The sequence below is a fragment of the Helianthus annuus genome, chromosome 4 (genome assembly GCF_002127325.2).
Source record: "Helianthus annuus cultivar XRQ/B chromosome 4, HanXRQr2.0-SUNRISE, whole genome shotgun sequence".
Lineage (NCBI taxonomy): Eukaryota > Viridiplantae > Streptophyta > Magnoliopsida > Asterales > Asteraceae > Helianthus > Helianthus annuus.
In genome coordinates, this window is record NC_035436.2 from 197,230,426 (window position 1) to 197,244,470 (window position 14,045).

A 14,045-nucleotide genomic window follows, 5' to 3' on the forward strand; every position below is an offset into this window, starting at 1 on the left:
ACTAGGGCATTATCCATTGGGGGCAGGGTAATTTTGTTAAAATCTGTCTTAGATAGTCTCCCTTTATTCTTTTTCTCACTCTTCAAAGCTCCTAAAGGAATTTTGAATGAATTAGAAGCATTAAGAAGGCTTTTTTTAGGTTGGGGGATGATGAAAAGGCAAAAACTAGTTGGGTGTGTTGGGAACGGGTAACGGGTCCAATTGATAAGGGCCAAGGGCGTAGCTTTCAAGGGGCCGGGAGGGGCGCCCGATCCCCCGAACTTTTCGCTCAGTAATGTTATGTATGTACGTTTCGTGTAGAATTTTTTAGGTATATACGTTTTCGACCCCCCGGTTTTATAAAAAAAGATTTATTTATATATAATTTTTAGGTTCAGTGACTTCCGACCCCCCGATGAAAATTTTCAAGCTTCGCCACTAATAAGGGCGTTCTTGGATTGGGTGTACTAAAAGACATGAATATAAGTTTGCTGCTAAAATGATGGTGGAGGTATAAAAATGAGAAAAAAAATTATCATGGTAATTAATAATGTGTTGTGTTTGGTTAATTACAAGTTTGATTTGGAGTATATTTTCAACTTTATACTCAGCTCGTTTATTATTAGGGGACTAGGGGTGGAATCACTAGTGATGGATTCCATCACTCCCACTATCCAATCAACTAATGCCATGTCATCAATCCAATTTCCATCACTAGTGATAGAAATGTAGGAGGGGTGGAATCACTAGTGATGGGGATTCCAATATACAAGTATTAATGCACAATGTACAAGTCATACCCTATAAAACTCAAAAAGTTCAACGCGTTATGGCCAGCACGCGTCAAAATGAACACGCGTTATCGAGTAGGCGGCGGCGGTGTGCCGTGGTTGTATAACGCGTTATGGCAAGGCCATAACGCACCGCCCCGGGTCACCTTATTATTAATTATTTAGTTATATATTTTTAAATTTATTTACATATATCTTTATAAATATTTTTATCATAATTTTGTATATGATAATATATTTATTGTATAAATAAAAAGCGTGTTTAGGCTCGCGAGTTGGCTCGGGCTTGATATATGAAGCTCGGACTCATTTGTTAAATGAGCTTCAATAAAGGTTCGAGCTTATTTAAGTTCGGCTTGATTCGATTTTTTAGCAAGCTGATCTCGAATAGCTTACGAGCGGCCACACCCCTATTACTCAACCAGGGCCTCCGAATTCACCTAGAGGGCCCTGATTAATTATATTGAAGTTTTCATATTGTACGATAGAATCTAGAACAACCTATATATCAATCTTCTCCCCAATGATTCGTTTCCAACTTGTGGGTCATATATTGGAACAATTTCAATCACCATACAGTGCTAATTAACGTGAAGTTACATGTTAGCTATTATTGAATTGAAGCTCTTGTTTTAAACTGAAAAGTTATTTCTGTAACGTCCGAATTTTTTTTAACGGCCAACAAAAGACGATTTATTAACAACCTAGCCAACGTCTAGCACGAAAAATACAACCACCACCAAGTCGTACATACAGCCAGGAGACGATACAAAACAACATAAAAAACACGTCAAACCCGCGCCTTGCACCCATGTCAATTCAACTAATTAGATATTTTAAGTAAATTAATACTTTTAATAACTTTTGTAAAGAAATAATAAATGCAATTCAACTTAGATATTTTAAGGAAATTATTAATATTTTTAATAACCATTGTAAAGAAATAATAAATGCAATTCAACTTAGATATTTAATATTTTAAGGTCTGACTCCATGTTAATGTGATCGTCACTAACAGTAGAATTCAATTTCTGAGTTGAATAATTCAAATAAACACGTCAATTAGTATCATTTTCGAATTCGCCAAACGGGCCCGGTCTCATGTCACTACCATTTATCTTGATTTTTATAACATTTTGTACAAAACAGACAAACATTCAGATCCACAAGATTTATTACTAGATTACAAAGCTAACAAACACTTGCAACAGGAAAACCGATATGTCACACCCCACAAAATGATTTAATGTGGCAGTATTCTTGCTCGAAGTGTGAGTCTTTGTCATAGAAGTCAAGATATCCATAATGATCAAATGATTTATATTTTCTCAAGTGTTCATCATCAACTAGCTCTTCGGGTACTGTTATCATCCCTTTGTGGTATGTGAATAACCCTATTGAGTATCTATACTCATGCCCTTCCATCACTACTCGATGATAAGGAGAGTGAACTCGATCGTTACTCCATGCCTGTTATACATAAAACTTGATATGAGTACGTTTTTATCTAGTAAACTCTAGGGTTGTAAAAGAGTGGGCTCGAGATTTGTAAAGCTCGTGCTGGCTCGTGAATAGTTTTTCAAGCTCGCACTTGACTTGGTCTTAGCTCGTTTATTATTTATAAATTGATTTATATACGTTTAGTTATTATTATCTATTTTTTGTATACATGTATAATTATAACTTTTATGTATACAATAATATATATATTATTTAATTATTTTTGTTATAATTATATATGAAATAATAACATGCTCGTTTAATTTCGCGAGGCTACTCGAGCTCGATAAAGAAGCTCGTGCCAGGGCTCATCTATCAAACAAGTTTAGTTTTAGGCATGGGTTTGTTTAAGCTCGGCTCGATTTGGACTTGAGCCGAACTCGAGTAGCTCACAAGCGGCTTGACACATTACATCAGTAAGCTCTTTGATCCCGGAGGGGGTGGATAGTATTCTTACCTTGAATGCATCACCTGCCATGACCAAAAAAGAGAAAGGAGGGTATTCCACAGGAATCCATTTGTTGTCCTTGTTTTTAACCTCTAATCCTTTCACTTGATTTTGGTTAAGTATGGTTATGAATGACTTGTCTGTGTGAGGTATGGAACCCATTTTAGACTCCTTACCGATTGGCGGTCGGTATTTCATTACTCTAAGAAGATATGTCACAGATTCATTATAGGATTCAATATACTTCTGCACTCCATAGCTTTCAAACACCATCTTCCTCACTGTTTCTTCGATTTCAGAAACTAGTTTTGCATAGGACTGAATAATTTTACTGTTAAGAGAACCAAAACAAAGGATTAGTATTCCACTAAATTTTTATTTTGTTACTCCCTGCGTCCCATTAAAAGTGTCCTGTTTTGAATTTTCAAAGTCTTTATTTATAAACTTTGACCTTAAATAATTTTGTTTGTGTTAGACAATACTTGATAAAAGTTATATGATTTGAGTGTGTTTTACGAGTGTTTTTATCGGGTTAATTTTCATCAAGTTTTATATAACACAAAAATATAAAATTAAAGTCAAAGTTTATAAATAAAGACTTTGAAAATTTAAAATATGACACTTTTAGTGGGAGGGATGGAGTATTTATTTGTGTGTATCCATCTCATTGAGAAAATTTGTATAATATATATGCATGCAAATGTTGCTTCCAAGTTCCAACACATGCATTTTATGTAATTATATACAAATATATACACAATAAATAAATATAATATTACCAAAAACTGTCATTCCCAGAGGGCCACATAATGTTTGTGAAGCTATTAACTCCATGAACACTTGTAGCATTCTCAATTCCAAGGCTTTCTAAGAGTGGAAGAAAAGGGATTTGCCCTACGTAGCCATGATAAGCCTTATCTGAAGTGTTTTTTACTTTTGTTTCCGTAGGAAGATCAAACAGATTTTTTAAGGAATCAAATATTTCCTTATTGACTTCTTCAGTCATCCCATCACAAACAACCAAAAAGCAACCATACTCTTCAAGTGCATGCCTCACTTCATCGCTTGCCGAAGCCCGAAAACCTGTGTTTTGCTTCATATCTACCATGTTAATCACAGGAATCTTAGGTTGTACAAGGAAACCCATAATTTGAGAGAGGGAATCTAATGAGAAGACTTGTTTTAGGTAATGTTTTTTTTTTTTTTTTTTTTTTTTTTTTGGTGAAGTCGTTCGTTGTATTGTGATACAAGAAGAGAGGGGTATATATATATAAAAAGACGTGGTTAATGGGGGAGGTTGTATTATTCTGACTTGGATCATGTTGTTTTTTTATTTCTATTCAATATATTATATATAATTAAGTTTTTCAAAGGTAGTTGATTATTGGATACAATGTTTCTTGTCGTGTCACATTTTGCTGACCTAATGACTATAGCTACATTTCAACCACCACTCCTAGAGGCAAAAAAAATATACATTTGGACTTCGAGCATAAGTGGAACTTGTCCAAAGAACCTACACAAAAGTGAATCTTTTCTCATCTTTGATTAATGCATTAGTTCTTGACTTAATTACTTTGTAACTACATAATTGTAATAAAACTCTATTTCTTTGATTATGGTATTATGTGAGCGCTTCAGATTGTGACCATTAGCGACGACATTCTTGGTGTCACCGCTAAAAAGGTCGTCGCTAATGCTCATGTTTCTTGTAGTGTTAATGCATTAGGATTGATGCATGAATTCAGTTTTATGATTTTTGTTTGTCTATCAGGAATGCTATCATTCAACTCGACTCAGCGTCTATCCTACCATTTGAGTTTCAGATTATTCGCTTTAGGTTTGTAGCAGCGGCGGAGCTTGAACAGAAACTCGGTGGGGGCCGGACTCTAAAACTCCAAATCGGTGGTGCTGAACTCTATATAAGTTGGGAGGTTTTGATATCTTCTTTGTCTGGTACATCTTCTATATAAGTTGTTTATTAACTTGACAACAAATCAATGGTGCGAACGCCAAAAGTGAAATAATGTCTCATTTTGACACCATTTCTGAAAGGGTTCTTATTTTGACACCAAAAGTGAAATACTATCTCATTTTGACATTTTTTTTAATATATCCGTTTTTTTATCATGTTTTCCTTCTCATTCTATTAATATTGTTTTAGGTTATTTAACTATCTACTTCGATTTGTTATTATTTATTGTTATTTCATAGTGTCTTTTGGCTTCAATTTATTATTTTAGTTTTTCTCAAAGGTTATTGTTGACTTCATTAATCATTATATATTTTGTATGCCACGTGTTTGCTGACGCTTCCATTGTAACTAACTTAACGACCATGTAGAAATTTTGAAGCTACGAATTGGGGAGTGCTTTTGACTTTTAAGTTTAGGATAGATATATTAAATTTTTATAAACTTCTATCATGAATTTTGATGGATTCATAAGTGACTTTTCAGAATTTTGATTATATATAATAAAAAGGTTAAATCTTTGTGATTCACGAAATTGTATAAAATATAATAAAGTTTTATTGCATCTGTAACTATATAAAATACTTTTAAGTATCATATATCATATATGTATATTTCTATCATTCATTTATTTTAATATAAGAATACTCTTTTATCATGAAGTTTTCTAAGTATGTGAAGTATAAGCCCAAATATATTTATAAGAATATAAGACATTTATTCTATTTATAAGCATGTAAATTATTTATTTTGCATAAAGATTGGGAAATTCCAAAATCCAAAAAATCCTTAACTTAAGAATTAAAACAAAAGTGTTGTAATAACCTTAGAATAGAAAACATATCAATGATAGATATATCGTCAAGTTGAAAGAGTGAAGTTTATATAAAGATGTGTTTTGAATTATGGGATAAACTAGACACTAGGGGTGAAATCTGCATAAAACTGCAAAAAAAGTCAACGGTCCAATATATAATATGATGATGGTATTCTTGATTGAATTGCAACAGTCGATTTGATAGTAAAAATTTGTGTGCATTGGAAGATGAGGTTCCACCAACACTGAACCAACTCATAAGTCTTGACGAGTTGTGAGTAAAGATTTGTATTCTTTTACAAACAAACTAACAAGACCAATTCCTAATCTAACTGGGATGAATGCTCTAACTTATATGCATGTGAACTATCTGAAATTCAAACAACAAATCAACCTCTTGATTTGAACTTATTACTCGTGTTAGATTACCCAAGATTTGAACATTTGTCATACTTTTTATTTAGTGACTTAGCAACAATCAATTTAAAGAATCAGATCCTCCGCTCTGGTTTTTGACGTAGCCATCAACAAAAACACTTGAGTTTTCAACACCGAGTATATATAAGTTTTATTTCTCATGTTGAAATAAAGGTCAATATACCAGAATTTATGATGTCATGATCAGCATAATGGAATTGGGGTCACTTAAAAGGGAAGTGATGAGGTATGGTCCCAAATCACAAGTGCACACATGTCATGGGGACCATACTACACTCCAAGCTGGGTTTACATCACACGAGCGCATCTAGAAGGTTCTAGGACCTTCTGGAAGAAATTACCTGGTGACAAGAAAGATGCTTCTGCAGACAAAAAAGACAACATGTGGCACCAATAGCTAGACGCCACCAGCGATTGCAAGATCCTTGGAGGACATGTCGACAGTCAGTACAAGCGAGTGCCCAGCTGGACCGAATAACCGCACGCCACGTCACCTCTGAGACAGACGATGTCAGAGGGGACAAAAAGGATATTCCTCCTGGTCGGACAGTTGGCAAACACTGGCTAGCTGGCATGCTTTCTCCTTGACCACTATCCGGCTATAATAGAAGACTCCACCTCCAGGTTTAAAGATTCGATTTCTCACTCTCTTACTCTTAACACACAGTTATCCTCAAAACAAATACTTATTCTCACGCCGGAGGGTGGTCACAAGGAGAACCCCCATTTTCTCCTCCTTGTGGCGAGTCACCGGTGTTGTTGTTTTGCAGGACATTTCTGTGAGATCAACTTTACGGCGAGTGAAAGATAGAGATTGAACCACCCTTCATGAGACGACCAGCTGAGATAATCTAGTATTAACCAGTGTTTCATCATTGGCGCCCAACACATTTTTACAACCATTTTCATCTCTTTTCTTTTCAAAAACACTCTTCAATGGCTGAAGCAAACTCTTCTTTTCAAATCGGCGTATAAAGCTCTCCGTTTGGCTCGACAGCAGACAACGCACACGTCTAAAGACACCAAAGGGATGAGCACGTCGGTGGAGAGTTCACAGATGTCGGAGTCACTAATGTTTTTAGCGGTGCTACTCGGGTAACCCAACAAACGAATCTTAGCGCACCAAACGCAAGAACGATCAACACGGTTTTCCCTTCACTCCTGGAAGGAGAAACACCAACTTCATGGTATGCTAAGTCCCAGGCAGTACTTAACATGGCGTACACGTAAATGTGCGTACAGACACAGTGCCCGATACAAATACTAGTGCATCAAGTGCACATACAACACTCATCACAACACCCATCCCAAAGGGCTTCGTCACTCCACCAAGAGTCCACCAACAACATCATCCAAGAGATAACTACCAGCATACAAACAGTACACGCAATACGCAGGATGGAAAAAAAATTTGAAGGTATGTCAGATGAATATGACCCATCTTACCAAGAGGGAGACAATACGAGTGTGTTTAGCAGACTCCCACCAACCCATGAAGCATACAAACCCCGCGCGCCCGCGGAATCCAGCAGCAGAGTATCATTTCACTTTGAGTTACTGCCCACAAGGCGTAGCTGAGAAATCCAAGTTTATCAGGGAAATAGCCATGGCTCCACTCGAGAAAACGAAACTGCCGCACAATATCGGGAAACACAACGGGCTCATAGACCCAGATGATCATATCCACGTGTTCACAAGTGCAGGAGTCGTAGGAGGATGGTCACGTCCAACATGGTGTCATTTGTTTGTTCAAACCTTTGTGGGCGTAGCACGCGCATGGTTTGACAACTTACCATCTAGAAAGATTAAGTTATGGATGGATTTCCAAGAAAAGTTCCTTTCACATTTTAGCCAATAGCACAGATATACCAAAGATGACCAGCTGGGATAATCTAGTATTAACCAGTGTTTCGTCATGAAGCTACTAGAAACCTTATTCAGTTTATCTGGAATTTAACAAGTGTAAGAACAACAACAAACATCTATAGATGATCAACTCAAAATGCCAATATGGAGGCAATGGAAGGTATATAAGTGAATGTATTAACGACACGTAGAAAACTAGGTATCCGGACGCATGAATCATTTGGAAATGAAGAAAACAACTTTTGTGAATATCTAACATCCTTTTGTATCAACTTCATTAGTGTATGTCAAATTTCAAACCAAAAACAAATTGGTTTAGTGTGCCGTAACGTGCGCAAGGTATAAGACTAGTTTACTTAATATACAAACTAGAACGCATTAGTATAACTAGAAGATGGATGTTTAAACGAAAAAAGGATGAGACGATTGACTAAATGTTGAGAGAGAAATCGTAATAACCTTACATTTTACATGTGTCTATAGTATATATAGGTATAGGGTAGTTAGTATCATCATCGTTATACTCAGTAAATTCCACAATTAGCAAAGATAAGGTAGAGTCTGAGGAGGGTACGATATTGACAGCATTACCTCTACCGCGTAGGAATATAGAGGTTGCTTCAAGTGAGACCTCCGGATCGATAGTACTTGTGCATCAAACCTTGGACACAAGGCACATAACAATCAACAATCCGGACAAAGGCCGATTCGTGCATGTACCCCCCTTGTCTTTCGGCTATCAACGCCACCACAGGATGCATGATTAACCATCCACCGCATTTAGCGTTATTTTCATGAAATTAATTAAATAACGTTAAAATTAATGTAATTTCATTTTTGCCCCTACGAACCCACACATATATACATTATATACGCACACCATAGCAGCGCATACGTGGTAGTTATTATGTAACATCTAAACATTTGTGTAACAGCCCAGCGTAACCGCACCATGATATTGTCCGCTTTGGCAGTCAGCACGCTCTCAGCGTCCGCCCCTCACGGCTTTAAAACGCGTCATGATGGTGAAGGTATCAAGCCCCTTATAAGGAAGCCTCCGTTCCCCTTCACAACCGATGTGGGATATCACAATCCACCCCCCTTAAGGGGTCCAGCGTCCTCGCGAGACCTGGCACCACCGGTCTGGTCCTGGCTCTGATACCATCTGTAACAGCCCAGCATAACCGCACCATGATATTGTCCGCTTTGGCAGCCAGCACGCTCTCAGCGTCCGCCCCTCACGGCTTTAAAACGCGTCATGATGGTGAAGGTATCAAGCCCCTTATAAGGAAGCCTCCGTTCCCCTTCACAACCGATGTGGGATATCACAATTTGGTCTAATGTATTTAGAATATATTATTTTGTATTATAACAAATAATAATTGTTTGTGATGTGTTGCCATATGCATATTTTAGTTTGTGTAAAAATTGGACTAGAGTGTGATAACATGACTAAATAACGGTCATAAGTGTACATCTACGTTTTAGTGGTATTACAATGACTAGTTGGACTTAATGGAACAGTTACGTTTATTGACAAAAGTTACCATATTTTTTCAAGGAAAAACTCTAGTTTAGGGCAGACAGGGAATGTTTTTGAGGTGCTTACAAAACCAGGAGAAGATACTAGGGTTCTGGTCTTCTTTGGTAAGTAGAATCACTTGTGATTCATTGGTAGGTCCCTTTCAATCTTTACTCTTTTGAGTAAAATAGAAACCATGTATAGTAATTGTTAAAAATACTGGTTGTTATTATATTATTTCATTCATTTGGGTTATTATTGTTTATTGGGTTCTTATTGACTATTGGGCTAATATGTTTGTTAGCCTGTTATATTGGTTTTGGGCTTCTTATTGTTGTCAGCCGCCCATTTCATGTTGCAGAAAATATCTAGGGGCTGTTGTGTAACTTGGAGGGCTGTTCTTGTATATTGGTGAGAGTTGTGGACTGGTGTGAAAGATGGAAGTATAAAAGGCTCTCTCTCTCTCCTCAATCATTCAGTTCGCTTAGATCATCTTCTTGTTTTCTCTGGATTCTCCGATTAGGGTTTCCTTTGTACTTTCAGAGATTGTTGTGATAGTTTCTCATCTGTATCTGAGAAAACTATCTTGTTGTGTTGATGATCATCTGTGGATGATCATCACAGTTTGTTTTGTATTTCTGTACTGTACTTTGATCTTACTTGTGTAAGATCTGATCTCATAATTGTGAGATCTTTGGGTATTTTGGGGGGCAAATCTTTTGGGTTGGATAAATAAGATTTTGTCACCTGTTTTGTCGCTATTTCTTCTGTTTGGTTGAGTTTTGTGTTTGTATTACAAATTTCTACATGGTATCAGAGCTTAAAAGCTCTTGGTACTCTTTTATTTCCGCTGTGTTGATCTGATTTGCTTGATTGTTTGTGCAGATCTTGTTGTGGTGACTAGATCTTCTGGATCTTGGGAGATTTGTTGGTGTTTCAACCCTTGCTAGGGTTTCTTATATCTGCTTGAAGAGCTGTGTTGGTCTCTAAACCCTAGAAGGTTTAGAGCAAACTGACCAGTTATTCTGTGTTTTTTTATATTGATTGAACTTCAGATCTGTTAGATCTGGTGTTCTTGGTTTGCTTGCACCCACTGTGAGATCTTTCTGTCCCCTCCTTTTATTTTTTGTTGATTGGTTGATATAGTTGAAGTCGGGGTAGTGAGGACCGGCACTTGCTTGTTTGTTTCTTGATTTGTTGGATCAGTTTGTGTAGTGTTGGCTCCTGTATTAAGACCTGTCCAGGCACTATAAGTGACGAACCTGGAATCTGGACACTGATACAGCTTCGCCTTAGGGTTTGATATATTTCTTGTGTGTATCTTTGTGTGTTTTTCTTGCTTTATCTGTTATGGGTGATAAAGGTGATAGTTCTGGTTCATCCCAGACTTTGATAAGTAAACTTGATATTGGGGATCCATTGTTTTTACACCCTAGTGACTCTAGTTCTTTAATCATTGTTGGTATAAAATTAAAAGGAACAGAAAATTATAGGGTTTGGTCTAGTGCTATGAAGTTGGCTCTTGAAGCCAAAAATAAATTTGGTTTCATAGATGGTAAATGTAAAAAAAATACTGAAGATGATGTTTTAGGAAGTCAGTGGGACAGATGCAACTCTGTTGTGTTAAGCTGGTTGTTAAATTCAGTTTCTGAAGAGCTATATTTAGGGCAAGTGTTCTCTAAATTAGCCTCAGAAGTGTGGGAGGATCTGAAAGAAACTTATGACAAAGTTGATGGCTCTGTAGTTTATGATTTATATAAAAAAATTAACTGTATTACTCAAAATGGCAGTTCAGTTTCTGAATATTATCATAAGCTAAACACCATGTGGAAACAGTTTGATGCTGTTGTTCAGTTGCCCACATGTTCTTGTCAAGCTGCAAAGGATTATAATGATTTTTCAATGTTGATAAAATTGATGCAGTTTCTTATGGGTTTGGATGATATCTATCAACCTGTAAGAACTAACTTGTTAACTAGAGAGCCATTACCTACTGTCAAAGTTGCTTTCTCTATTGTGTCTAGGGAAGAATCACATAGAAATTCAAGTACAGGAACAAAAAATCAAAGTGTGTCATTTGTTGCTAAAGGTAATCAGTCATTTGATCAAAGAAAAAAGGAATTTAAAGGTCCTAACCCTAACTTTAAATGTACACACTGTAACAAACTAGGTCATACTAGTGATAGATGTTATGAATTGGTTGGGTATCCTCCAGGTTTCAAAAAGAAACCTGGAGTTCAGAATGGTAAGGGTGGTTCAAATAATAGGTCAAATGTTTCATCTGCTTCTGGTTCTTCTTTGTCTCCTTTTACCCCAGAGCAGGTTGCTAAGCTTCTTAGTCTTGTTGGTGAGAAAACTAGTTCTGATTCCCAAGGATCTAACATGGGAGGTGAGTTCAATAGTGTTACTTCTGCTATGAGTCAATTTGTTTGTTGTTCTAGTTTAATCAACTTTGGTTTTGATTATGATTGGATTTGTGATTCTGGTGCTAATCAACATATGGTTAAATCTGATAAAGACATGTTTAACTGTGTAAATGTTTCTGAATATGATTTAACTGTTTCTCACCCAAATGGCACAAAAGCTAAAGTAACTAAGATTGGTAGTATTAGTCTTGCTAAGGGTGTTGTTTTGAATGATGTGTTCTTTGTTCCTGATTATAATGTGAACTTATTATCTGTGTATAAGTTGTCTAAAGAAAATAAGATAAGGGTCATTTTTAATGAAAATTCTTGTTTACTTCAGGATTCGAAATCAGGGAGAATCCTGGTGACTGGTAAACAGGATAATGGGCTGTACTTTGTTAATAGAAATGGTAATTCTGTGAATTTGTGTTTTAATAGTGTAAATAACTGTAACTTGTGGCATAGCAGGTTAGGTCATCCTGCTGACCAGGTCTTGTCAATTTTAAAAAATGAGATAGGAGTCTCTGATATTTCTAAACAGCCTTGTGAAATTTGTCATAAAGCCAAACAAGTTAGAGTTACTTTTCCATTAAGTGAACACAAAACTAAAAGTGTAGGTGATATAATTTATCTAGATGTATGGGGTCCTTATAAGATTTCTAGTAGGGATGGTTTTAAATACTTTTTAACTATTGTTGATGATTACTCTAGAGCTGTTTGGTGCTATTTGTTAAAAACTAAAATGGATGTCTTTGAAAACATTGAAAGTTTTTATGAGTTAGTATTAACTCAATTTAAGAAAAAAATTAAGATCATTAGAAGTGATAATGGCACTGAGTTTGTTAATAATAGAATGGACATTTTTTGTAAATCTAAAGGGATTCTACATCAGACTTCTTGTGCTTACATACCCCAACAGAATGGGGTGGTTGAAAGAAAGCACAGACATCTTTTAAACTTGGCAAGATCATTGTTGTTTCAAAGTGGTGTTCCACTTAGTTTTTGGTCTGATTGCATATTGACTGCTGTTTATCTTATTAACAGGTTACCCTCTTCAGTTCTTTTAGGTAAAAGTCCATATGAAGTAATGTTTGGTTTTAAACCCTCTTTTGCTCATCTTAGAGTTTTTGGTTGTTTATGCTTTAGCACTGTGTTAAATGATTTAGATAAGTTTTCTGTAAATTCTGAAAAATGTGTTATGATTGGTTATTCAAATGTGAAAAAAGGTTACAAGTTATGGAGTTTGGATAATAAAAAAGAATTTTACTCAAGAGATGTAAAATTTTATGAAACTGTGTTTCCTTATAAATCTGATTGTTTAATTAATCAACATAACAATGTTTCAGAAAATTTAAATCACTTAAATTTTTTTGATATTGTTGAAGCATCAACCATTAACTTTTTAAGTCCCAATGATGAAGAGGGGAATAACAGTTCTCATGAGGTTACTGGTGAGGATCAGCAACCACTCCCCTCTACATCTGCCACTCCAGCTGCTGTTGAGCATCCTAGTTCCAGCAGTGGAGTTGAAAGTAGTAGTCATGAAGGGTCTGGTAGGGCAGAGGACGCTAGGACCTCAAATGAAGAGAACATCCTATATGAGGGATCCATGTCTACTATTAGAAAGTCAAATAGAAATTCTGTGTTGCCTAAAAGATTTGAAGATTATGTTCTTAATAGCAAAGCTAAATACAGTTTAGATAAAGTTGTTAAGTATTCTTGCTTGACTGTTCAAAATTTGTGCTTTGCTACTGCTTTGAATAAAACTGTTGAACCAACTTGTTATGAGGAGGCTGCTAGTGATCCAAGATGGGTTGAAGCAATGAACAAAGAAATGGAAGCTTTGTTTAGAAACAACACTTGGATCCTAGCTGATCTTCCTCAAGGTAGAAAAGCTATTGGTTGTAAATGGGTTTTTAGGGTAAAATACAAGTCTAATGGGGAAATTGAAAGGTTTAAAGCTAGACTTGTAGCTAAAGGTTTTAATCAAAGAGAAGGTTTGGATTTTGGAGAAACCTTCTCACCTGTTGTCAAGATGGTAACTATCAGGACTGTTGTTACATTAGTTGTTAATTTTAATTGGCCTTTGTTTCAATTGGATGTTGATAATGCTTTTTTACATGGGTCAATTACTGAGGATGTTTATATGAAACTTCCACAAGGGTATTACTCTAAAAATGAAACCAAAGTTTGTAAGTTAGTTAAGTCTTTGTATGGCCTTAAACAGGCACCTAGGAAATGGAATGAAAGACTGACAGATGTGTTATTAAAATCTGGGTTTATTCAGAGCAAGTGTGACCATTCCTT

General features: G+C 36.0%; 1 protein-coding gene across 1 annotated transcript; it reads right to left on the reverse strand.

Moving 5' to 3' along the window:
* Positions 1-1,814: 1,814 nt before the first annotated feature.
* LOC110937812 (2-oxoglutarate-dependent dioxygenase AOP2) lies at positions 1,815-3,914 on the reverse strand. The gene is made up of 3 exons (XM_022180271.2): positions 3,498-3,914; positions 2,728-3,049; positions 1,815-2,240 (listed from the first exon to the last, which is right to left on the reverse strand). Exons 1-3 carry the CDS (start codon positions 3,863-3,865, stop codon positions 1,995-1,997), a joined length of 936 nt encoding a protein of 311 aa, XP_022035963.1. The 5' UTR covers positions 3,866-3,914; the 3' UTR covers positions 1,815-1,994.
* Positions 3,915-14,045: the final 10,131 nt, after the last annotated feature.

What these genes read in the sequence shown, in the direction of transcription:
- LOC110937812 (XM_022180271.2), bottom strand. Translation starts at nt 3,865, where the DNA reads ATGGGTTTCCTTGTACAACCTAAGATTCCTGTGATTAACATGGTAGAT. An exon ending in TCTGGGAATGACAGTTTTTG is followed by an intron (nt 3,050 to 3,497) that starts GTAATATTATAT and finishes TTCTCTTAACAG; the next exon opens with TAAAATTATTCAGTCCTATG. An exon ending in TGGCAGGTGATGCATTCAAG is followed by an intron (nt 2,241 to 2,727) that starts GTAAGAATACTA and finishes TATGTATAACAG; the next exon opens with GCATGGAGTAACGATCGAGT.